General features: G+C 44.8%; 1 protein-coding gene and 1 pseudogene across 2 annotated transcripts in view; both read right to left on the reverse strand.

Annotated features, from left to right (window-relative positions):
- The window catches only part of ALDH18A1 (aldehyde dehydrogenase 18 family member A1), a 508,980-nt gene that overhangs the window by 213,542 nt on the left and 270,519 nt on the right, over window positions 1-24,919 (reverse strand). For both annotated transcript variants that reach the window (XM_086922580.1, XM_086922579.1), the window contains exon 8: window positions 19,281-19,405. In XM_086922580.1, the coding sequence (XP_086778706.1) occupies window positions 19,281-19,405 (125 nt within the window). The remainder of the gene's footprint in view (window positions 1-19,280; window positions 19,406-24,919) is intronic.
- Window positions 724-1,725, reverse strand: LOC147711859 (Golgi integral membrane protein 4-like; annotated as a pseudogene).

Raw genomic sequence — 24,919 nt, forward strand, 5'->3', positions numbered from 1 at the left:
GAGGAGCGTGTGCAGGCCTGCGGGAGGGAGGGATTAGAAGGGTGTGTAAGATGGGGCGGTGTCAGGCATAGCGAAAAGACCCGAAGGAAAGTAGGGGACAACCAGGTGAGAATTTGACATGGGGGAGCGGAGTCATAATCAGGGCTGAGGGAGAGGAGGCCTCAAGTAGATATCAGAAGAGATGGGGACACGCCGCAGGAGAGGGTAAGTTTACAGGCCTTGGAGACATTAGAAGGTGGTGGGGGGGTTAGAGCTTGCCTAGATAGAGGCTGAGCGCAAGAGGGGAAAGTGCGCAGGTGTGTGGAGACAGCAGGAGGGAGGGAGATGTAAGGGCGTTTGCAGGTCTGGTGGAGAGAACAGAGGGGGGTATGGGGAGGTAAGGGCCCACACTGGAGGAAGTGGGCGGAGCCAGGGGGAAGTGGGTGTGACCTTTGACAAATATTTGAGCACCTGGACTTCATATTTTACACACCCTCTGAGGATTTAGCATCCAACAATAACATTTAGCATCTAACAATAAATCAGACATCTGATGCATCTAAAAAAAAAAATCTTTATTTTTAGGCCTCGTGGCACCAGTGGTAAAAAGATCTGATCAGCTTCAAGGGTCAGATTTCTTGTGTACTCACCAACAGTGCAGAAAGGCATCACATTCTTGTCCACCGTCCAGGTCAGTTTGTCATATCCAATAGTCATGTTCCCAATGGTGAAGTTTATGGTCTTTCATTCTTTTAGCATCTCGTCTCCAGCCTGGATGCTATCCACTGTCCTCTAGAAACGTAGGGCACTGCCATCTCTATGCTTCGCTAGCCACAGAGGCAAGGCTGGCTGTGGCAGAACTTCAAGAGACCCTGTCTGGGGTACCAATAATTTTCGGCGGGATTCTGTAGTCCAGACAGCACCTTTTGGGGTTTTCTTCCCAGAGTCTGTCGGCGTCTCCAGAGTATTCACTTGTAGGCCAGTCTGTTCGGGAGTACGCTGCAATTCAGCTTCAGAGGCTCGGGAACGCTTATTGTCTGGGGCCTGTGATTGGAATTGCTGGTTCTTCAGGGCTGTGAACAGCTTGAAGCTTGGTATCCTCTGAAGAACTTCCTTCATCCGGCGCATTGGATTCAGCTGCTCCTGCGCAATAAGCAGCTGAGAGCGGAGCTCTTCGTGTGCATTGCTAAGAAGCATACTTTCTTCCATTAGTTTCGATATCGTAGCCAGCATCATCCCCAGGTGTTCCTCATACTCCCGCTGCAGCTGGGCATATTTCTGGTTGTGGCTCCCCAATGCTCGCCGGTTTTCCAGCTTTAGAGAGTTATACTGCTCCTGCAAGTCCAGGAGCTGCTGCTTCACTCCTTCATGCTGGTTCTTCAGGATCTTGTGGTGAGAAGGGAGGGCGACGAAGTGGTTCATGGCTTCTTCCTTCTCTTTGCTCAGGGCTTCTTGAAATTCAGATTTAAGTACTACAAAATCGTCCTTGGTCTTTTTGTGCTCTGCACGCTCCTTCTGGAGGGACTGCTCCATCCTGGACCGCTCCTCATCCGACCCTTCCAGCTGCGCAAAGAGCGTCTCCTGCAGCGGCTTGAACTCCAGGAGCAGGTTCACGGAGCTCTGCACTTTCTCCTGTAAGTGCTTGTACAGGTAGAGCGCGGACCCCAGGCACATCAAGGTCAGCAAGCAGAGGCCTATCAGCAGAATCCTCTTCCGCCTGCGAAATCCAAAGGCCCCGGGTCCCATGGCTAGAGAGTCTGGTTCCTCGTCAGCGAGGGCCAGTTCCCCTTATGGTCTTGAAAGTAATGTCCGACTAACAGTCTTGCCAGTCACAGGCCTGACTGTATAGCCCTGCTCAGCGTCATGAATTATGACATCATGGTGAATTCACAGTGGCACACTGTTAGGTCAAAGCGCTTTGCATCTCATACAGGAATCAACCCTCCACTCTATATATCTTCAATCTGCTCTACCCCGCTGCACGATATGCCACTGCACTATACGCCACTCAACTTCACTCTGTGCCTCTACACTCTATGGCACTTCACTTTACTCTGAAACAATCTAGTCGACTTCACTTTACTCTATGCCACTGCACTTTACGTCAGCCTACTCCACTCTTTCCCACTGCACTCTATGCCAATGCACTCTATGTCACTGCAGTCTAAACCACTGCACTATATTCTACCCCATTGTACTCTAAGCCACTGCACTATATGCCACTCTACACCACTGCACTCTACGACTTTCTACCCTGCACCACTCCACTCAATGCCACTTCACTCTATTCTGAAACAATCTACTCTATGCCACTGCAATCTATGCCACAACTCTACTCTGCACCACTATACTCTATGCCACTTCACTTTACTAAAAAAACTACTCTATGCCACTGAACTCTATACCACTGCAAGCTATGCCACTTTACTCCACTCAGTGCCACTCTGCCACTGCACATTATGCCATTCTACTCTAAACCATTGAACTCTATGCTACTACATTCTATGCCAATGCACTCTACATCACTGTAGAATAAACCACTGCACTCTACTATGCCCCACTGTACTATATGCCACTCTACTCTACGTCACTGCACTCTATGCAAATGCACTCTGAGACACTCTACACCATTGCATTCTACGGCAGTCTACTCTGCAACACTGCACTCTCTGCCACTAAACTCAACTACAATCTACTCTGCACTACTGCACAACTGCCAATGCACTCTACATTTCTCTTCTCTGTATCCCTGCATTCTGCACCACTGAACTCTGCATCACTACACTGCACAGCACTCTCTGCCACTCTACTCTGTCACTCTAATCGACACCACTGCACTCTATGCCATTGCACTCCATGCCACATTGGTCCACTCCTCCATGCACCAATACATGCTTCTATGCATCAGTCTAATCTATGCCACTGCATTGCATGACACTGCATTATATGCCACTAAATTATAAACTGGTGAAGTCTACACCACTGCACTATATGCCACTGCATTCGAGGCCCCTCCACACTCCTCTGCACCACTCGGCTATGCACCACTGCGCTCAATGCCACTGCACTCTACACCACTCTACTCAACATTCTTTGCCACTGCATTCTCCACCATTCTACACCACCGCACTCTACTCCACTGAACTCTATCCCTCTCTATTCTACACTACTGCATTTTAGGCCAATGCACTATACACCACTCAATTCTAACATAACGTAATGTATATTTGTAAAGCGCACATTCACCCAGAAGGGCCTTTTGGTGCTGAATAACAGATGTTTATTGTAACCCAACTCAATGGTACTCATTTTATCGACCTAAGGATGAAAGTCTGAGTAGACCTGCAAGGATTTGAACCTGTGACCATGTGGTCAAACACAAGCCCCTACAGTAGACGCATCAGTCAGACACGGTCACTCCATTTTACTCCACTCTATGCCACTGCACTCTGCAACACTCGACTCTACGCTACTGCACTCTATGCCACTGCACTCTACAGCCCTATATTCTACTCTGCAACACTACTCCCTGCACTACTCCACCCTGCACCACTCCACCATGCACCACTGCATTCTACTGTTCAACACTCTACTGAAAACCATGCCTCTGTACTCTACGCCACTGCACTCTATGCCACTATACCCTGCAACGTTCTATACCTATGCATTCCACACCACCTCACTCTACGCTACGTCTCTAGTGTACACCACTCTATGTGACTCCACTCTGCTGCTCCAATTCATGACACTATGCCACAACCCTCTACTCCACTGTTCACCATTCCACTCTACGACCCTTCAGTCCACTCTTTCTATATCTCTAACTTTTAGCCATGATGAACAGCAGCCACGCTTGTGTACAACATGGTTAAAATACATAGGCAAATCCAATCACTCTTGCATAGGTAAGACCTATTGGCTTTGCTAATGCTTGGTTTGTGTTGTCTTACTTTTCCCACATATGTCTTTCCATGTCAACCTTCCCTTATCTCCTTCTCATGACTCCTCATGCTTTTTCCAGGGTTTGAATGCAACTAATCAGAAAAAAAGTTCTGTTGCTTTTTTGAAATTTGTAGTTGCATATAGCTCAAACTCTACCCAAAATCATTTAAATGCTTTGTTTGAGCACCAATTACATTACACAAAGTCACGTTCGCACAGGGAGGTTAGATTATTTGCCCAGAATCATAAGAAGCTGAGCCGATACCAAGAGACCTCTAACATGGTTTCCCAGCTCCAAAGTCGGTAGATTTGGTCATAATACCACCACCGCCAATCTCCTTATACTTTCCTCTCCCCTTATCCTGTTGCCACGTAATTATTTTGCATTTGCTGAAGCTCGGACATATAATTCCAGAAATAGTGTTACGGTGTTTAAAGAATGATTTTATTGTAGAAGTTTATTTATGTGATAAGGACTTGGAGAGTAGAACAGTTAAGAAGGGAGATAAAGAGACTGCGCAAAATATTTTTGTCTTGTGCTGAATGCACGAATAGAACCCATGTTTTAAGGAGCAAAAGTGTTAGCAATCTAAACGTTCCGGTCACAATTTATTAGGCCCCCCAAGTATTTTTCAATTTTAAATTAGCTTGGGGACAACTGGTGGCCTCTCGAGCTAGGGCCGGCCCCTACACCAGTGATGGAACTTAGAAACCTGGGAGTGTGGTTAGATCACACCCTCTGCTTCACTACCCATACTAAGAGAGTGGCGGCATGCTGTTTTGGTGTCCTGCGTGGGCTAAGGCCGGTGCTCAAATTTTTTGATGCTCCGACAAGACAGTTGGTCATCCAAGCGACGATTATCTCCCGGCTGGACTATGCTAGCTCGCTCCTGCTGGGAGTTAACCAATCTGAGATCGTTCGCCTGCAGCGCGTACAGAACGCGGCTGCGAGAGCAGTGGTGGGTCTGCCAAAGTCCTGTCCCACTTCCAATACTCTGCGGTCCCTACATTGGTTACCGATCAAAAGTCGAATCCATTTTAAGGCCCTTAGCCTTGCTTTTCAAATTTTAAAAGGGTCGGCACCTGAGATTCTCAATAATCTTTTATCCGCCTATGTCCCGACTCGCTCTCTTAGATCTCTTGGGCAATCCCTTGCGGTTGTCCCGCGTTTCAGGCTTAGCCGGATGGGCGGTCGCTCCTTTCGTGTGAGAGCTGCGGCTCTCTGGAATTCCCTCCCTTTAGAAATCCGCCTGTTAGAGGATCTATTAGCATTCCGTAGGACCGTGAAAACTCACCTGTTTTAATTCATTTTTCACTCACTTTTCTGTTTCCTTTTGCGTTGTGTTATGTTCACCTTTTCCTTGCGCCAGGACGCTCCTTAGCTGGAGCATCTGTGCGCAAAATAAATGATATTAACATAACATAACATAACATAACATAGTGTAAAATAAAAATGATGCTAGCAGCATTTTACAAGTAGCCAAAAAGGCCCTAACCTGAGAAAGATATTTTTTGCCATAGTCTTTTATAAAAAGATGCACTTGATATCCTTGTGTTGGTCTCCGAAGTATACTTTCACACAATGAAAGATTGAGAAGTTAAAGTGATGTGTTTCAAATGTTTGTTTTTCAGAGTCAGCTTTTATGTTTCGCCCATTGAATCCACTCCTCCAGACTACAGTCTGGGAGGCAGCGTTGCCCCGGGATGTCTTGCTGCTGCTGTGCACGCCCTGGCTCAGGGTGTGAACTGGCCAGGTCGGAATGAAGCTGAGAGCGTCCAGCTCTCAGCCCTTTGTTATGCTGAACCTGGGAGCGCGCCCATTCACACCTGATCCACGGCCGTAGTCAGGACAAAGGCAGACAGAGGAGGCTCTGGCCTCTGCATCAACCTAACTGTGTGGGAGGGCTACCACAAAGGATGGGGCACTTCAGGAGAAGGACGCGCCACTCGTCCTCAGTCATGAATGATTCACACATTCTCTGCATGTTCTCTAGTTGGCTGAAATGACAGGGGCAGAGGCACAGGAACTTTCATTCCCCGGTTCTTGAAAGCGTGCATTTGAGCCTTGATATTTTTACTTTGGAATCTATTGTGAAAATCCATTTGTTAATCTAAGGTACATTTAAGAATAAAATTAAAAATCAAATCGCTACATTATATTCACATTCCTAGTAAATGCAATAAGTGTAATTTCGAATCGCATTTAGAATAATATTTTGTCTATCCGTATTAGTGAGAAATAATTTTTGAAACTTGAACTAGTCTGTATATGTGTGGGCTTTTACCCCCATTTTAAATTTTATAGCTAGAAGTTTGTGAATATTTTTTATGTGGTGCTGGCATTGTTTCTCAGCATTGTATTGTTTTATTTTTCACATTCTGAAACTTGTAGTTTTATTTTTACCCTGACAGATATAGTATTACGACATCACAGTGAGAAAAGCAGATGAGATGAGAGCTGACTGTAGAATTACTTGATAACTATATGCATGTATGTTTGTTTATATGGATGGATGGATGTATGCATGCATTTGTTAGTATGCATGTGTCCATGTATGTATACTTGTATATATGTATGTATGTTTGTATATATGTAGCACAAATCGTGCCAGAGCCAAGCGGGTAAAACATGAAAGGTCACAGACACAGTAATGGCCGAAATGTTAGTATGATTTTAGGGCGGGCTACTTTGCATAGGGAGTGAAAGGGGACTTTCCAAAAGCATTTTGTTGAAGTATAATCCAGGTGCTGTCAAAATATTTACACCTTTCTCAGTGAAGAAGAGGATGATAGCATTGCACTTGTCTATTGAATGTGGTATTTGTCGGCCTGGTAGGGTTTGGTGAAATGGTTAATTGTCTTGAAGAGCATTCTACTTTTGTTTGCTGCATATTTATTAGTATTGATGCGAATGTGTGGATTTTAGCAGAGTGAGTTAATTGGTAGGCCAGATTTTCTTCCATTTTTTCTTATTAATAAATGCTGATTGATGTCGATCAACATGGAGTACCAGGGTGTTTATGATTTGGTTACATACTTATGTGCATTCATTAGTCCATGGATGTCTGCATAGTTTTGTAGTGAAGTTTTCAAGAAGGGTCTTATTGTGGTAAGCTGAGGGCTTTGGTTTTAATGGCCCAAGAGATATGTTCAAACTGTAGATTGACAAGAGGCACCATTACCCTGCAGGTGCTTGGTGCTGTTCAGGTAGAAGAGGATTTGGGCCTAGGGCCTACCATGATGCCCGTAGAGAACAAACCAGGGAGTGGTTTAAAGCAATGCCTTGCTCTGTCCAATTTACTGGAACCAGGTCAAAAGATGCAGTTTGCTGGGAATGGTGGCTCTAAGCCTAATGGAGAGTTATGGCTTTGTTAGCAGACTTTTGCAGAGTCTGATTGGTGGGAAACAATTTAAATAATGCAGGGTTTGTAGACTTTGTGGTCTTGAGCCAGGGTTGGACCAGAACGAAAAATTGGTCTAGGTACAAAAATAAAAGTGTCCCCTATCAGTGAACCAGATAACCCCCACACTTGCAAATCAGGCCAGTCTGAACTTGCAAAGACATGCTGTTTGGGTATTTGGCGAAATATGGGAGACTGCATGCATTTGTGTTTGCTGCAGCCAATGCTTGCTGTGATATCAGGGAAATCAACAGTAAAAACTAGCCCAGCTGGCCATCAAACAGGCTCACATACTAAATTGTCAGGCAAGTCCATAGGGCGGCATTGCCTGAATGCCATCCATAATTGAGAAGGCTATTCCACAGGAGGGGCATTACAACTGAGAAGCATCTGTCTCCTGTGAACTGCAATTGGATTTGGGAGTATGGAGGAGGTTGAAGTTGATGAAATGCAAGGGTCTGGCTGGGGCATACTTTTGCATTATGAGCTGCTGATGAAAGGCAGCCAAACCATTTTAACATTTGAAGGTAAGGAAACTTTCCTAAACATTTTAACAACATCTCAGGGACAGGTCGATGCATTTTAGATTTGCCCAAATAAAAATCATGTTTGGTTTTGAAGCTGGTGATATAAGTGGTTCTGGCATGTTTGAGGGAAGTGCAGGAAAACAGACGGATTCCTGTTAATGGATTTTCTTTTTTAGCAGTTTCAGCACTTTTGAGTACTACATATTGTGTAGATTACTTTTAGATTCCTTTAGGTGGCGGAACATGAATCAGCAGTAAGGGAAATTGTGGAGTCCATGGGGTTCTTGATGAATTGAAGGGAATTAGTGGCGATGACTGTCGAGAGACTTTTCTCCAGAATGTATTTGAATCAATCTGACTTGATTTCTTTCTTGGAGCAGAAATAGGAGGTGGGGTGTTTATTAGTGATTGTGCTGGGTACATGGAGGACTATATTGAAGAAAATAGTTGTCAAAGATAGTGCGATGGTCATACCAAATGGCAGGGGTGATATTATCTACATGGTGAACTATGAGGTCAAACAATGGCCTTTGGTTTAAAGGAATGCAGTGATTGCTATTTCTAGGCTATTGAGATGGCATTTGCCAAATAACTCTTTGAAGGATGGGATCATTTGGTCTGTAGCCTGAAGTTGAATCCTCTATGGTAGCAGGGGACTGGAAGTGAGGAATAAGTTGGTTAAGAGAGAAGTCTTCAAATAAGCTTTGTGCAGGACTAGGTGGGTAAGAGCAAGTTCGTATTTTGATGGAAAGGTTGGGAAGGTCTTTCCAAGGGTTCAAAAGAGTTTCTGCCACAGATAGTAAGCTTGAGAATTTGAATATTACTCTTATGGATAATGAGTGAGACATGCACTCTACCGTTAGTTCTATTGGTGAGTTTGAGGGAGTAATTCTGTGGGCTAATGTGGTAAAACGTTGGAAGGGAGAAGGTAGTGACTCAGGTTTGAGCGGCAATGGGATAGTCTAAAGCCAGGCTGAATCAAGTTGAGTTGGTGAGGTTCTAGGAATGTCTGGTGACATTTCTAGCAATAATAAGGCAATACTGTACATTCTATAAGTTTCGCGCACATTTAGTTTTACACTCACAATTGGTAGAGAAATGGTGAGAGTTTAGAATCCCTAGATTTTTTTAGGGAGATTATAATGATTTCAGGGCTGGTGAAGCTGTAATAATAAAATGGTGCAGCTGTTCTGGCGAGTATTTCATAATCAAAGATCTAGTATTCAGATGTGGTAGTTGTACATATAAGTAATCAATGAACTCTATATGTCTATGGCACTGGAGAAGGGTGCTGGTTGCAGACCTTTCTAGGCCAAAACATTTAGTGGCAGGAGAAGGTAGTCATGTGACCAGCTAGGATTTGCTCTTTCCATCAGGCTGCTTAGAGACTGCTGATCCCAGCCCTTGCAGTTAATTGGCGGTCTTGGTATGTATTTTTAATGGGCCAATTAGACCCACCTTGCTTTTCTTCCATACTTTGCTTTCTAGGGCTGAAGGCTGCTCAAGCTATGCCTTCCAAAAGCACTGCCTCTTCTGCTTCTTTTCAATGGCCCAAGGATCTCCAGTATACCTACATGGCTGTTCAGGCACTGTTGGACTACAGGTTTTGCAACCAAAAAATGATTTGCCAACCCCAACTGACTGCAGCAAGTCTCCATCCCTTTCGCAATTCAAATAAGTTTCATCCACACAAATCTAGGACTTCATTCTCACCATCAAATCAGGTTCCCCTACAGATCCTTGCCCAGCCTCGGTATCAAAACTTTTTCCCCACCAACTATCCCCTAAACTCACAGACATCTGTAATGCCATGTTCAACACTGGTATCTACCCAGCAACCTGGAAAAAGGCAACCATCAAACCTCTGCTGAAGAAACAGCATCTCGACCCACCAGACACAAAAAATTACTGACCCATCACAAGCCTCCCCTTTCAAGCAAAAACTTTTGAAAAATAATAAACAATCTCCTGGATGAAACACAGTTTGGCTTCAGGAAAGGCCACGGCACAGAAACCGCCCTTATCAAAGCTGCAGACGAGATTAGAGCCACCCGAGACCAAGGTTCTGATATTACTGATTTTGTCAGCAGCTTTCGACACGGTTGATCACGTCACCCTGAATCACTGTGTCTCAAATATGGGCATTAAACTCAAAGTCAAAGATTTACTGGAGTCGTTCTTGGCCAACCGCACTCAGCTAGTGAGTCTCGGCGAATATAACTCTCCGTCTTTTACGCTCCCATGTGGTGTGCCACAAGGTTCATCCTTGAGTCCGCCACTGTTTAATATCTATGTGTCGGACCTGGCCAAGGTCATCAAAGCCCATGGGATGGGGTTGCCATCTTACGCTGATGACGAACAGCTGGTGCTCGCAATTAACGATGGAGGAGCAATGGCGGCCAGTTTTCAATTTGGTTTCCCCGTCATCAGTTCCTGGAAGGCCAAAAACTGCCTAAAGTTAAACTCAGAAAAAACGGAGATTATGATCTTTGGCAATCTACAGCCAACATGGTTCCCCACTTGGTGGCCTACCACCCTGGGCCCTCCACCTCACCCCTCCAGTACCGAAAGTAAGAAACTTGGGCGTCATGTTTGATGATAAACTAACTTTCTCAGCTCATGCCAATGCAATTGTCTCGTCCTCCTTCTACACTCTTAGAATGATCGAGAAACTGCTATACTTCCTTCCACCAAGCGCAGGAAAAACCCTGATTAGCACCCTTGTTATGTCCAAAATTGATTATTGCAATGGCCTGCTCCTGAATGTCCAGAAAAAATCACTAACTAACTAACTACAGATGGTACAGAATCCTGCTGCAAGGTTAATTACAGGTACACCAAGTACAAATCCATCTCCTTGGAGGTGCAAAACTTGCACTGGCTTCCAATCACAAGTCGCATAAAATTCAAGGCTCTATGCATGGTCTTCAAGGCCATTCTTAACACAGGTCCGGACTTTCTAAAGAAAGCCTTTTGCGCTCACTTACCTAGCAGAAACCTACCATCCTCAACAGCCAATCTCATCATGATCCCACGCACAAAGAAGGTCTCCTGGGGAGACAAACGATTGACTGTTGCCCCGGCGAGACTGTGGAACACCCTCCCTCAGCAAATTAAATCCTGTCCATCGCTGCCGGCTTTGAGGAAGCTAATAAATACCTGCCGGCTTTCAGGAAGCTAATAAATACCAATGAGCAGCACACCACTTCACTACTGCCTCTCCCGTCTACAGCGCCAAGACACCCACGGGTATTTGCGCGCTCTACACATTGCTTAAATAAATTAATATAAAACTTTATAAATAAATAAATGGTGAAGCAACAGAAGCCACTTCTCACATACTTCTGCTAATGCCTCATTCCCACTAGTGCTATGCTTGTGTCACTCCACTTTGAAGCACTTTACATGAGCACCAGTTAAGTCATGTACTATTTCTTTAGGCACAGGGAAATTAAGTGATTTGACTAGAATCACAGGATGTCAAGCTAACGTCAAGAAATGCGTTTGAGGTTTGCAGCTCTAGCATAACATCACATCCTCTCCACCCTTCCGACTTGAAGACCTTCTCACTCATAAGGCAGGTGGTTGAGCACAGCCTATGCTACTGCAGTATGTTGTAGTTAAACTAGTATGATCTTGGAAGGTAAACTATATTTAAATGCACAGGAAGGGCAAATTGAAGTGGACATCAACATGAGGGTGCCCATTTTACAGCAGAAATGTGCACCTTAGCTGAAGCACTATGTCCAACAGTAATAAGTGTGGGTGCCAATGCAGTAGAAAGGGCACTGTGAGCCCAAACGCAAGCTAGGGATTTGGTCTCCTATACACCTCCCCTTTTTTGGCTTTTAAAACATACCCACTAATTAGGGTGAACTAGGACTGTGCCTCTGCACCTACTTCACTACGGTTAATATATATCAGAGTCTGCATTTTATAATTGAATAAGGCCAAGGAGGCTCTGACAACTTCTTTATATACTGTGATCACTACTGGCAGCGTAAATGATTTTTCTTTTCCCCACCCCCTCCGTTGATAGTGTTGACCCCTCACACGCCCCCACCCTACTGCCAGCAATAAAAATAAATGTCATTATGTGGTCTGTTTTGGTTGCATCATAGTGCTTTAAAAATTTTTTTTATTTCAATTTCATCCATGAGGCAGAGCAGGCATGCTGCTGTACAACAGGGCAATAAAACTCTGTCAAAGCCAGTAGCTGTCTTGTAGGTGATACCTGTTGGCTTTGCCAGTGCTTGTTATATGACTGTTCTTCACCCCTCTATGGGAATGAAGCTGATTTAATTTGTAAAGCATTAGGAACAGTTTGAAAATTAAGCAATTCAATTAAATGTAATTTCAACTTATGGCAATATTTGATTATATTTTTTAGGAATGTCACTAATGTTCTAAGAACATGCTTTTTCTGTTAAAATTCAACTTCCCATTGCTGTGGGCATGACATTACTGCAGTTCAGCATCTGAGAGAGCATAGCTGTTAGCACAATGCAACTCTAGGCACTCACTCATCTAGCCATCATCTTAAGAACGTATTCCAAAGTGCATATTAATATGTAATCAAATTTGTAATAAACAATCAGATCAGTTTATATTGTATCATGTTTTAATGCACCATCATTCTTTAATTGCAGATGAGGATCATACCACAATAGTGATGTAATCTGGGATTCAAATCGTATCCAAATTGCTTGTAACAACATTTAACAATTTTTAAACTCAAATAGTCTGAATGCAAAACTTTCATGTAAATAAAGTTTTACTTTATTAAATGGGGAAAATGTTACTTTGCATGAAAAATATGTTTTAACCCCGGGTTTTGCAGCTTTTCCTTTGAAATGTCTGTGTGCTTTCTGCTGCTAACTTGTGTTCCTGGTGAACAAAGTGTGTTTAAATGCAAAGTGTGTTTAAGACGGCAGTACCACCTCCTGTCTATGGGGGCAGAGGGAGCAAACATATAAACACACTTTCTGAAACACAGGTCCCCACAAGACAATTTTTTAAAAAGTTGTAAAAATTGACAGATGTTCCTGAAGCCATTTTTATCATTTAAAGGACATTACCTTGTGGGGACCTGGGTTCAGTTCCCCACAGTGCAATCAAGTCCCCACAGCGTGAGTGTGTTATCACACCCAAGTCCCCACAAGGATAGTAACACAAACCCACACACACACACACACACACACAATCTGGTCGTCATAGCAAGAATAAAGTATAGAATCCTGTTAGGATTCAGAAATGTCATAGATAAATAAGACTGACTAGTATTATTGTGAATGTGCAGTATTAATGCCTTCGCCTCAAAGAATACATGGTGCATAACAGTGTACATTCTGCTGTGTGCTCAAGACCAAAGTCCTCATCACTCAATGCCACTCACGCGGGCCCTCAAGCTTACCCTAGTATCCCCATTGCCTTATCCCATTATCAATCATCCTATTTGCCCTATTGCCCCGCAACTCTTCATCTTTATCCCACTAGCTACCTCCTCAATCACCCAGCATAACACCTCCCTCACTTCACACCCATCACCTTAACTTCCCCCTGGTGTCACCACTCCAAGTGTCCCCACACTTTTCACTCGCCTTGTTCCCCTTCCTCCTGCTGCAGCACTCTCAGGGGGCTGACGGAAGACAGATGGGGGAGAGGACGCACGGAGAGGGTACTGGTGAAGGAAGAGATGGGTGAAGGGAGAGAGGCCCGGGGCATGAGGGAGGAGGGATGTAGATAGTGGGGTGGAGGGCACCTTCACATCCTGCCTTCTCAGCTCTAATTAGGAGAGGGCTTGGGGGGGGGGGTTTAGTGTCCTGGGCTTTGTGGAAGCTGTTGATGGATATCAAAGAATCTAATCCGGCGATGCAGGACATGATAAGGACATGGAGAAGATTAAAGTGTAAAGAATCCTTAAAAATGATAGAAGTGAGGACAAGGATGCAGGAGTTAGTGCCAGTCAAGATAATTTTCCCGTAATGGTTAACTAACTGGTCACATGAGTCAGCGAAACACAGAATGTTGGCTAAGGTCGACAATCTGGCTGCCGGATAATGCTGAAGCCAGACAAGCCTCCTTCTGAACACTTTTCATGACTCTCTCATCCCCGAACAGTGAAGACCCCCATGCACCAACCCCCAACCCTGGCAGCGATGGGAGGCTCAGACCAGCCCCAGATCTTCTACTGATAGAGTCATCAAATCCTATTTCTTGGCATGGTGTATGAAATGGAAGAGATATATCTACAGGCTTTTGAATGATTATTCTACTGACGTCACAGGGTGATCTGAGAATCTGCAGCATCTTTAATCTCCCTAAAGTTCGGACGGACACTGGCGCCTCAGGTACTCTGCATATACAACACAGGAGGACTGGAGCCAGTTTCACGAGGTGCCCGACTTTTAGTGTGCACCGCTTCACCTCCAAGGAAGGGAAGGGCAGGCAAGTTGAGAGGTACAAAAGGGCAGAGAGGCAGCCACTCTAAACCCACATGCTAAAGAAAGCAATAATTGCCCGGGAGTTTGGACCCTGAAAAATGTAGTAAGATAAGTAATCTGCACATCAGTAAAACAATTGACTGGTGAAATTTAAAACAAACTACACCAACTATGCCTTGAACTACCACACCCCTCAGCTCCAAACACTCACAAGGAAGTGATGCGGTATTACTTGCAGTGTAACAGTGAGCTCACCTCGAGTCCTACTCTAACGAGGAGGGTGATTTGGGAGGGGGCGGGGAAGTGCAGAGCAATGAATCCCCCCAGGCTGGGGTTCAAGGGAGGTGAGGAGGGGGGCTCCGGAGATGGACGAGACAGGTGGAGGGCGGCTAAGTGAAGACTGATGCCGTTGGAGCAGCTGCCCTCTGACAAGCGGGGCAGCTGCGAGCACCGACAACGTGTCCCAAAGAGGGCTCATGTGCGGGCGGGCCTCACGGGTTCGCACACTAAATGCAGGCTCCCCCTTAACCCCGTTCACCCAGGCCTTAGACGCACCGACTCCCTTTCCTCCGCTCTGCTTTGGGGCCGCTCCTGATCAGACAGTCACCACAACTTTTGAGCCGTCCCACTTGGACGGGCTTGGCCTGACGTACGTGTGTGGTAAAAGCTTTCTTATCTTCTTTATGGGGCCATCTGTTTCGCTCCATAAAGAAGATTAGAAAGCTTTTACCACATACGTAAGCCAAGGAAGCCAGTCCAAGTGGGACAGCTTCAAAAGAGAAAAGAGTACGTCACTAACACCTCTTTTCCAATGGCTGGCCACCGTTTACCATGAACGGTGACGCCAGCCAATGGAAAAGAGGGGCGGGGCTTAAACTCGCAAGTGAAACGTACTCAATCTCATTAAATCTCGCAAGCGAGACTGCGCATGTGCGTAGTCTTACGCTAGCCGAGACCTAAAAAACTGATTAACTGCACTGGTTTGCTTGGAGACATGACAGCTGTTTGAGGCACAAGTGAAGACAGGGGGCATGCCAAGGATGCACTGTCCTACTCAGCACCTGGTGCACTTTTTAATCAACAGACTGTTCACAGTGCAGTTACAAATCTGCATTGGACTGACAGTCCAGCACGTAGGTGCAGTCAGACTGAACCTGCCTGTGGAGAGCTCCCTTCCATTCCCTTGAAAAAAGGCTGGGGCTACTAACTGCAGTTAAAGGTGGACAAGTGACTTCAAATAACAGATCCACCTTTCCCTAATGCTTGGTTCTCAGTCCAGGCAACTTCTGTTTCATAAAGCCCCAGAAGCGTTTATCTGTCTGGTGTGATATTCTCAGGCTCCTCAAACAGTACAAAAACTCATGTCAGAGAATAGGCAAGTGCAATGCTCTTGGTTTAAAAGCAGATTTTTAGGACACATGGGGGCACCAGTCAAAACTTTAATGAATCCTGAAGAACAAGGTTTTTACCTTCTGTAATGCTCTTTCTGGTAGAGACTATCTAGAAGCAGATTCCTCACATTTTGACTATTCCCCAGGGCCTGGACCTTTGACAAGCAGCGCGTTCTGATAGAGACTTCTAGCCGCAGATTCCTCACCTTTTTAATTGAATGGATACCAAAGCAGTATTTGGAGGGAAGTCTGAACGGACTCCAAACCTCCAATCCCGCTGGACTGAGCAGGCACAATGCACCTCTCTGAGGACCTGGCTGTCCAGACAAAACTGCATCGTTCAAGTAACTGCCTGGCCAATGCCCAGGTCATGGATTTAACATGCCAGGTAGAATGATCGCACAGACCTTCCAGAGACAGCTTCTTGCCCAACGTTTAGTAGATCTTAATGCAGAGCACGATCCAGTGGGAGATGATTCTCTTCAGCACAGCTGTGACTTTTTTCGCTCCAGAGAACTCTAAAAAGAGCTGACCCACTCGCTGTTCATTGGTGCGAATAATGTAACGGCTGAGCGCTCTTCTGAGATACAAACAATGGAGCCCCCTCCACTTCAGAGGGGTGATGTGGAACATAGAAAGCAAACATGGTGATATTTTGACTGACGCGGAACAGCGTCACAACTTTAGGTAGACATCATTCTAGTGTTATCAGAACCAGTTTGTCTGGGAAGAAGGTAGTGTAAGGTAGATTGCCACAAAGAGCTGGAAGCTCACTCACTCACCCTGTTGAGATGATGGTGATGAGGAATACAGTGCTAATGACAAGGAGCCATGAGGCACAGCTGGGAAGCAACTCAAACGGAGTGCACAGCAGATAAGTAAGGGCTACCTTAAGGTCTAATTGGGGCATTCCAGAGGGAGAAGGGGGAAACATATGTTGCAGCCTTTATAAAAATCACATCACAACAGGTGACTTAAACAAAGAGGGTGGATCTGGTAATGGTAGGAAGGTCGAAAGGGCCAAAAGAGAACTCTTAACTGTGCCCAAAGCAAACCCTTGCCATGAAAGATCATCAGATAACTTTGCCTGAAGATGTTCAATTTGGTGTGTGCAGCACCAAACCACAAATTTGTCCCAACAACAGATATATACAGTCTTTGTCGAGGGACGTTTGGCTGCCAAGATGACAACCCCCAACTCGGGAGGAAGGTAGTAGGTGTTCAGCTTTCGCAGATCAATCTCCAAGCAAGCATTAAGGTAGAGAATGTGAAGGCCTGTGTGCAGAACCTTGCCCTGTTGCGGTCACAACAGGTCCTCTTTGAGGTGCAGCCTGATTGGAGGACAAATGCTAATTCCTAGGAGTTCTGGACACCATATTCTCCGTACCCAATCTGGAGCCACTATGGTGACTTGGGACCAGTCAGTCCTGATCTTCTTGAGAACTCTGGGCAGGAGTGGTATCAGCAGAAAGTCATAAAGGGGTCCAGAGTTCCCCTCAAGGCAGAACAAGTATACGAGAGACAGACATCTTGGAACCTAAAATGCGCAGAATTGTTGACATTGCGCGTTCTCGGTGGTGACGATCAGATCGAGCCTAGGTCCTCCCCATACGTTGAAGAGATCGCGTGCCACCTCCGGATGCAATTGCCACTCATGATCCACTAGGCATCAACAACTGAGTTTGACCACCTGGACATTCAAAGAGCCTGACAGGTGGTTCACCACCAGAAAGATCCCACAGCGGTCCAGCAATGACAAGCGGTGCAAGGCCTCCTGGCACAGGGTATGTGACCCAGTCTTGTCCGGTTTGTTGCAGTACCACATGGCGATGGTTTTACCCATGAGTACCTGTTCCAGCTTCCCTTTGATGGACAGAAGGAAGGTTTTCAATGATAAGCAGAGGACCTGCAGCTCCAGAATGTTCATATAGAGTCAGGACTCTGCCGGGCCTAAAGCCTCTGATCTCCTTCTCTCGCAAATGGCCATCCCATCCCAGTAGTGATGCACGGTCCTCCCTGTGAGCTCAGGGTGGGGAATGAAAAGGGGTCTGCCACTAAATTAAATCACTGTCCAATAACCACCACTGTAAGTCTTTTGCAGTCTCCTCTTATATCTGAAAATGGTCTGAGGTACCCTTCATGTTGGGCCCACAGAGACTTCAGTACCTTCCGATTAGCCCGCATATGCCACCTAGAGTGCTCGACCAGCAGAAGCCCATTAGTCCCAGCAAGCTTAGAGTTGACCTCAGTGAAATCCAGAACCAAGGTTAAAAGATCGAGCTCACAGCCTGAATGTTGTGGACTTTCTTTCCCAGGGAAATGTTATGAGACCAAACTGCGTCTAGAATAGCTCCATTGATCTAGGCGACATCGAGAGATATCACAAAGGCAGTAACACACCTATTAATGTTGTGACAACATGAATTGATGGATTGAATAGACTGCGAAAGAGATGCCATCCCTTTGTTATGGTGGTGCTTCAACACTGATTTGGTACTTAATGATGATTCAATTGGGCTGAGGCATTGAATGTCTTCCTATGTCTTTCCCAACTCTTTCTGACCTTTTCTCCCTGCCATCCTTCTCAAGAGTAAGGGCGGTAGGGGTGGGGGATATGGGGGGATTACTTTAAAGTAAAAGGCACCATCACAATGGAAACAGATCTTCCTAGAGGGCTTGTTTGCCCTTTTCTACTCTTCCGCCCTTAAATCCTCCAACATGACACAATGATTCATACACCGGCTTGGTGAATGTCTATAGCAGCTTTTTTTCTTCTACAGGATGAGCACTTAAATAGAAAAGGCATGCAGACAGGAAAAGTATAGGAGAAAAAAATTATTTGCTCGGCTAGTCAGATGAAAAAGATGTTGAGTGAAAGTAAACAAAAGACTTTTAAGAGATGCTTCTCAGAAAACACGTATGAAAACATCTAGTGTGTTCCAGGATCCCTTTCACAAGAGAGGGGGAAAAAGGACAGACTATGAGGTAACTGTCAGTACAAGGCATCATGAGTAGTGGAAGCCAAAGGAGCCTTAATATGACAGGGTGATTCTTTAACTCTTATAATGCAAGCCTACTAGGATGTACTTTTCCTCATTGCTTAGACAGGTAAAGAACTATTGGTGCTATGGGTGCTGTAATGTAACTTTGAGAACGTGTTTTTTGGTGCAATCGACAGTCTAAAATTAAAACAATGATGTCTGTGATAGACTTTTGGGGTGGGGGGGGGATCTTTTGCAAAGTCTGGACGTGTTCGATTTTCACAGTTTGTTGATATAGTGATGTGCACGTGGATTTGAAGTGATTTGGCATCTCTACATGCAGCAGGAAATTATTCTAACTTTTAGCTATCAATGAAGAATATACAATACATAACTAGTTGTTCTAATAAGATTTAAGTCTTAAGAACAATGAGTTATACATTAAACAACTTTAAAGCTCTTCACAAAAACAGAATAATGCATACAGGCATTTGACAATGCTTTCTTAGAAATTCTGTAGCTAAAGAATAACCACTAATTAACAAAGTTTATTATTAGAACACCTACCTCTCTTTATCTTGCGTTCATATACTAAATAAAAGCAATGCACACTTACCTTTGCTTCCATGCCTCCAAGACCAACCCGGGATTTGTTTCCAAAAGTCACAGACTGTTGATCGCCAGGGTAAAAAATGTCAATGAGTTTGGCATCATCGGATCCTGGTGGGCTGTCAAAGAGTCCTAAAATGAAGATACTGATGCTGAATTTCAGAGGTAAATTAAGGCTTTAAAAAAGTAAAAAAATGATACATTAACAAAGGGCAGAGTAAAACCTGCTTTTACAAAAAGAGCAAGGAACATGCAACTGACTGTTAAAACTGCTGGAAAAATAGTGTAATTCTAAAGGAACAATTTATGCCTATTAAGATGCCAGGGGACTGCTAAAAAGTAATTTCTTTTTGTAATTGTATTTATAAAGTGATTACTACACCTGACAAGGCAATAAAGCGCTTTACGCCAGGCAGAACGCTGCTCCAGGAACTCTAGGTTAGTGCTTACTCTTGTGTTTATTGTTAGCTATTTGGATTAATATTCTGCTATTGAGTAAACCATTCAATTCATTTACTTAAGTTTCTTTGTGGTAAATTAAATGAATAGGAGTTGTGTTTGATTATTATTAGGGGGTATGGGAGTTCATACAAATGGTTGGTGTGGTTAATAAAATGAGCTAGGGGGCATGCATGGGTATTATTTACAAAGTGTGCTATTATCTTCTAAACGAGATGTGGAAAAATTGTAGAAACGCAATAATAGAGATTAAGGCAAATACATAAGTGCCACAGTAGACTGTGTTCAGAGACAGGTGTGTCAGGATGAGAAGCATTAGGGGGAATTTGAGAGAAAGTAGGGCGCCATTCATAAGTTATGAGTCCAGGTCAGTTTTTCATGCTAGCTTTAGGAATATAAAGGAGGCTTTTGATATAGGATACAACACTGTAAGAAAAACATTATTTGCATGTGATACGGTGCGCTAGCATTTTTGATAGCTACTCTCCAATTCAAATTAAGAAGTGTAGGTACTCAGTACCAGACAATACCTGCCCATTTAAAAGGGCTCCACATATGAAAACTATCTGGCTGCTTCCACTCGAGCGAACCCGCGGGGCAACCCCACTGAACAAAAATGCTCTATTTTTTTTATATAATTAAAGTACTTGATATGTTTTCCGGTTTGTGACTGCAAACTGTAAAAATGAGAACTTCAACTGACCCAGAAGTCGAATAATGCGCAACCTCACATTCGCTGGAGACTAAGAATTATCGAATGCATTTCCATTGGATTTTGGACTCTACCTCCCAAGAGTGCGATGTAATAAACGTAACCAAATTCCTTGAAGGGACATTACAATCAATCAATCAAGCTTTATTTCGATATAAATATCATAAAAGCAGTAACAAATTCAGTGTAGACCCAGAGATACATAAATAGATAAAATGGTATAACAGTTGAATTTGGAGCATGGCAAACAAAAAATGTAAAATAGATAAAAACATGGAACACAATTCTCACTGAATCAATAAAATGTAAAGCTTGTGACGATTATCTAAATAGGCAATATGGTTAAAAGAGAATTTAAAACAGGGGGGTCAGTATAAAATGAAGAAATTCATTATCTAAATCAAAAGGCAGCATTTCAACTTAATCTTACAGTGCGCATGCATTTTGGCGCCAAGTCAGTTTTAGGGAGCCCGTCGTGTAGACCCTGCGCCTAATTGTCCAGGCTCGTCCCAGAAACTTAGCAACAGCACAGAGATACAAAGTTCTAGGATCTGTTCTCAATATACGGAGAGCATCAGAATAATTAGAAGTGCCTAGCTGCTTGCAAATCGGCACTAGCCAACTCGATCTAATACGGGAGTAAGCAGGGCAGGCAAACATAAGGTGTGCGATGCTCTCACTGGTATTCCCACAGGACAGGCATTCTTTAGTGGTCTGATTACCAGAGCGCCACTTCATAGTGAATTCGGCAACTGGAAATGTGCCTAATCTGAATTGAATGTATAAGGTCCTGTCTCTGGGGGTCTGGATCACATCTAGGTACGGTTCAAATGCTCTAGATGGTTTATGATGAAAAAACTCTTCTGTGAGCCTACCTAGGTTTGGATTACTGTGATCTCTAGCATCTACCCAAACCCAATAAGCACGTTTGAGATCAGCTTTTGACTGAGGGTTTTGGCAGGCCCATGACTCTTTAAACCCCAGGGCTACCAGCGAATCCTTGACATTGGAAATCCATTTTATGCTTTGGCTAGTGTCTAGTGCCATTACCTCAGTAAATTCTTTAGCAAAATGTGAAAGTTCTTCAGTGCGCCTAAGGCGTGCCCAGTACAATAAAGGGCGAAGTTTGGCCAGGTCTTTGATGTGTCGCCTACCCAAGTCATATAACAAGGGGATTAAAGGTGCCCCTGGGGCAGCCTAAGGAGATCTCTAAAGAACTTATTTTCCAAGCAACCAAGGTCGTCAAGATTATTAAAGCCCCATAGTTCGGCACCATAGAGGGCCGAACTGACTGCCTTGGCTTCGTACACAGCAAGGGCTGGGGCAATGGGCCTGCTATATGACAGGCGATGTTCTTTACTTATCGCTCCAGCCGCACGCTTGTGAGACAGAAGCATTTTAGCCAGATGAAATTTCCATTGGGCTTTGTCAGAGAGGCGTATCCCAAGATAGTCAAAGGTTTTGACTCTCTTAAGACAGAACCCATCGAGAGTGATATTACTCTTAAAAGATTTGTGAGGATTAAGGGTCCTGAACTTGGTTTTAGAAGTATTTATAACAAGACCCCAAGTACTACAAAAAAGGTGGAACCTGTGCAAAAGCTTCTGAAGACCTGATGGTGTCTTTGAGATCAGTAGCGTGTCGTGAGCAAACAGGAGAGTAGGAACCTTGTTGCCTGCCAGGGTCGGGGCATCTGCAGGTGTTTATTGCAGGAATGTAACCACCCCATTCACATATAATGAGAACAGGGTGGGTGCCATCACACAAGCCTGGCGAACTCCGCTGTGTACTGGAATCCTACTGGTAAGCTGTCCCTGCATGCCCCACTTACTCTGAGCATAATTTCCCTCAAGTAGCCTTATGAGTAGATTGAGAATCAATGAAGGGATGCCCATGCCTTTCAATACAAGCCACAATTTGTCTCTAGGCACCAGATTGAAGGCAGTCTTCAGATCGATAAAAGCAACATAAAGACTGCTCCCACCAAGTACCACCACTTTCCAGTAAATCATGAGAAATCTAAAGACCTGGTCCGCCGTTCCCATCTTGGAGCGAAAGCCAGCCTGAAATTGTGAAAGAATATCTTCTCCTGCCCACAGTTGAATTCTCTGCAATATTACCCTGCCAACTAGCTTCTGCATTGCACCTATAAGGCTGATTGGCCTATAGTTGGAAGGGTCTTCTCTGGCCCCCTTTTTAAAAATTGGGACTACCTCAGCTCCATTCCATTAGTCTGGCACCGGGCAGCCTCCAGCGATAGAAATAATAAGGAGGAGAATATACGCAGCCCAATTACCTTGGTGAGCTAGAAATAAGTCCCCTGGTAGACCATCAGGACCTGGGGCTTTGGCAGGTAATATCTTGCTAATGGCTGACTCTACTTCTGTTAGTGTAAATAGGTCCCAGATATCCTCAAAGGAAATAAGGGATGAACAAGACGGTCCTCCAAGACAGGGTTAATAGGCTCGGAGTATAACTGTCACACCTGCCAGCTCGCCGGCCGGTCCGAGATCCCCTACAAAGAAGGCTGCCCGAGGGTGCGCATGTGCGAGGGAAGTCAGGCAGAGCTTAAAGCCTGACTTCACCATTTCACGGCGCTTCGTGCTCTAGTGTTTCCGAGTCATAGCGACGCGTCACTTCCGCTGAGCCCTCAATAGTTTTGTTCTGACGTTTACTTTCGGGTTCCGTTCTCGAGCGTTCGTGTCGGCTATCTCCGGACCTTCTTCATTCCTGTTTCTATGCTGGGGTTTTTCCTTCGATCCTTACCAGCAGCCAAAACAACACCCCCCCCATTAAGCCTTCGTCCATATGCTGTGAGCGGACCAAATACTTTGGACTTACTAATTCCCTCCTTGCCGGCTTTCCTCTCTTCCTTCCCTCGAAGCCTCGATTTGCGTCTCCCGGTTCCGCTAATCGGCCGGACCTGCGTTCCGTCGATTGGCCGGACTTGTGGGGAGCAGGTGTGGGGGATTTTTGCAGGGGAGCGGAGCAGGGGTGGTCCGCTTGGAAGTTTCCTTTCCTATTTTCTTTTGGACTCCTTGGTACTACGGAGGCTGGCATTCGTCACAGCGCCCGACAAGAGAAGACTGAGTAAAGCGCTTTTAGCGCTCCTTTTGTATCCCTTCTTAGACTGTGAAGTATACTGCTTATGTGTTTGTTTTGGAGCTTCCAGATACAGTTATCCAGAGAACCTGTTTTACAATAACCAGTCCATTGCCTTAGCTCATTTCTTGCATCATAGGGTAAGAGACAAATTTCTCTAAAGGTCTGTTACATATTTAGTGAAAGTAGGAGATACATTTACCCTTCATTTGAACGGGCAAATGGTCATACCAGGCCTGTGATGTTATATGATTGGGGATTTGTTCGGAGTCCCCCAAATTTGCCTGTCTAACCAATGACCAAAAGCGAGTGGTGTCTTTTGCTAAACTCGCACTTTTAAGTTCAACCCATCGGTTTTCATCCCAATCTATCTTCGCTTGATGCGGCGCCTTTCTATAATTTTGCCTTGCAGCTTCGATTGCTGAGCTTTTCTTGTCTCTAATCGCATTCATCAGAGACGTACGTTTGAGTCTACACTCCTTTGTGAACCATTTTCTACCTTTTACAGTTTGGGTGGCAGGTATAATAGGCCTATTAGGGGCTTGGAAATTAATACAAATTTGCTCTACTGTGCGAGCACGGTCACCATCTTAGCTTCATCGAGGGTAACCTTAGGCCATTTCAGAGCTGTTCTAGAATTAGAGGGTATCACCTCTTTAGTCAAGGAATATGTATGGTTGAGTGGAGTATGACAAGGATGTGTCCAAGGGGACTTCAGCGACATACAGAGAGGGTTATGATCACTGTCGGTTGTATTGCCCACCATCATGTCTAGGACACAGCCCCAAAGCCTAACATCCACTAGTATGTAGTCAATTCTAGATGGGCTGGTTGCCCTGTTGAAAGTAGGTGCCCCAAAGAAGTCAGAACGAGTCCTACCATTTACTGCCCTTAACCCATGTTCCATAGTCTGTGCATACAATTGAATGACCACCTGGGACCATTGTTTTACAGGGGTTATGGACAAGGGCGGTACACCCCAGGCTCTGTCTTCCTCCGCCAACCCGACTATGTCCTCATCACCAAGGGGCTCAAATGTAGTGTTAAAATCATCAGCTACTAAATATCTAGAATTCGGCGAAGAATCTGAAAGGCCCTGTTCCAGTATTGTAAGAGCTGGTGAAGCGTTGCCCGCTCTTACCCCCCCTTATATAGACATTAAAAAGGTCCAGCTCAACACCCCCCCCCCCCCCCCCCCCCTCCCCTGCACTTGATGGTAAGTTTCATAATGTCGGGGCTCAAGTGGTTGCCTTTAAGTATGGTGCAATGAGGGCAATACTAACCCAAATAATCAACCCTGCTGAAGGACGACCCCTCCCTTTGGTAGTAGCAGGAATGCAGAAACAGCTATAACCCGATTTGTACAAAGGAGT

The sequence above is a fragment of the Lissotriton vulgaris genome, chromosome 5 (genome assembly GCF_964263255.1).
Source record: "Lissotriton vulgaris chromosome 5, aLisVul1.2, whole genome shotgun sequence".
Taxonomy (NCBI): domain Eukaryota; kingdom Metazoa; phylum Chordata; class Amphibia; order Caudata; family Salamandridae; genus Lissotriton; species Lissotriton vulgaris.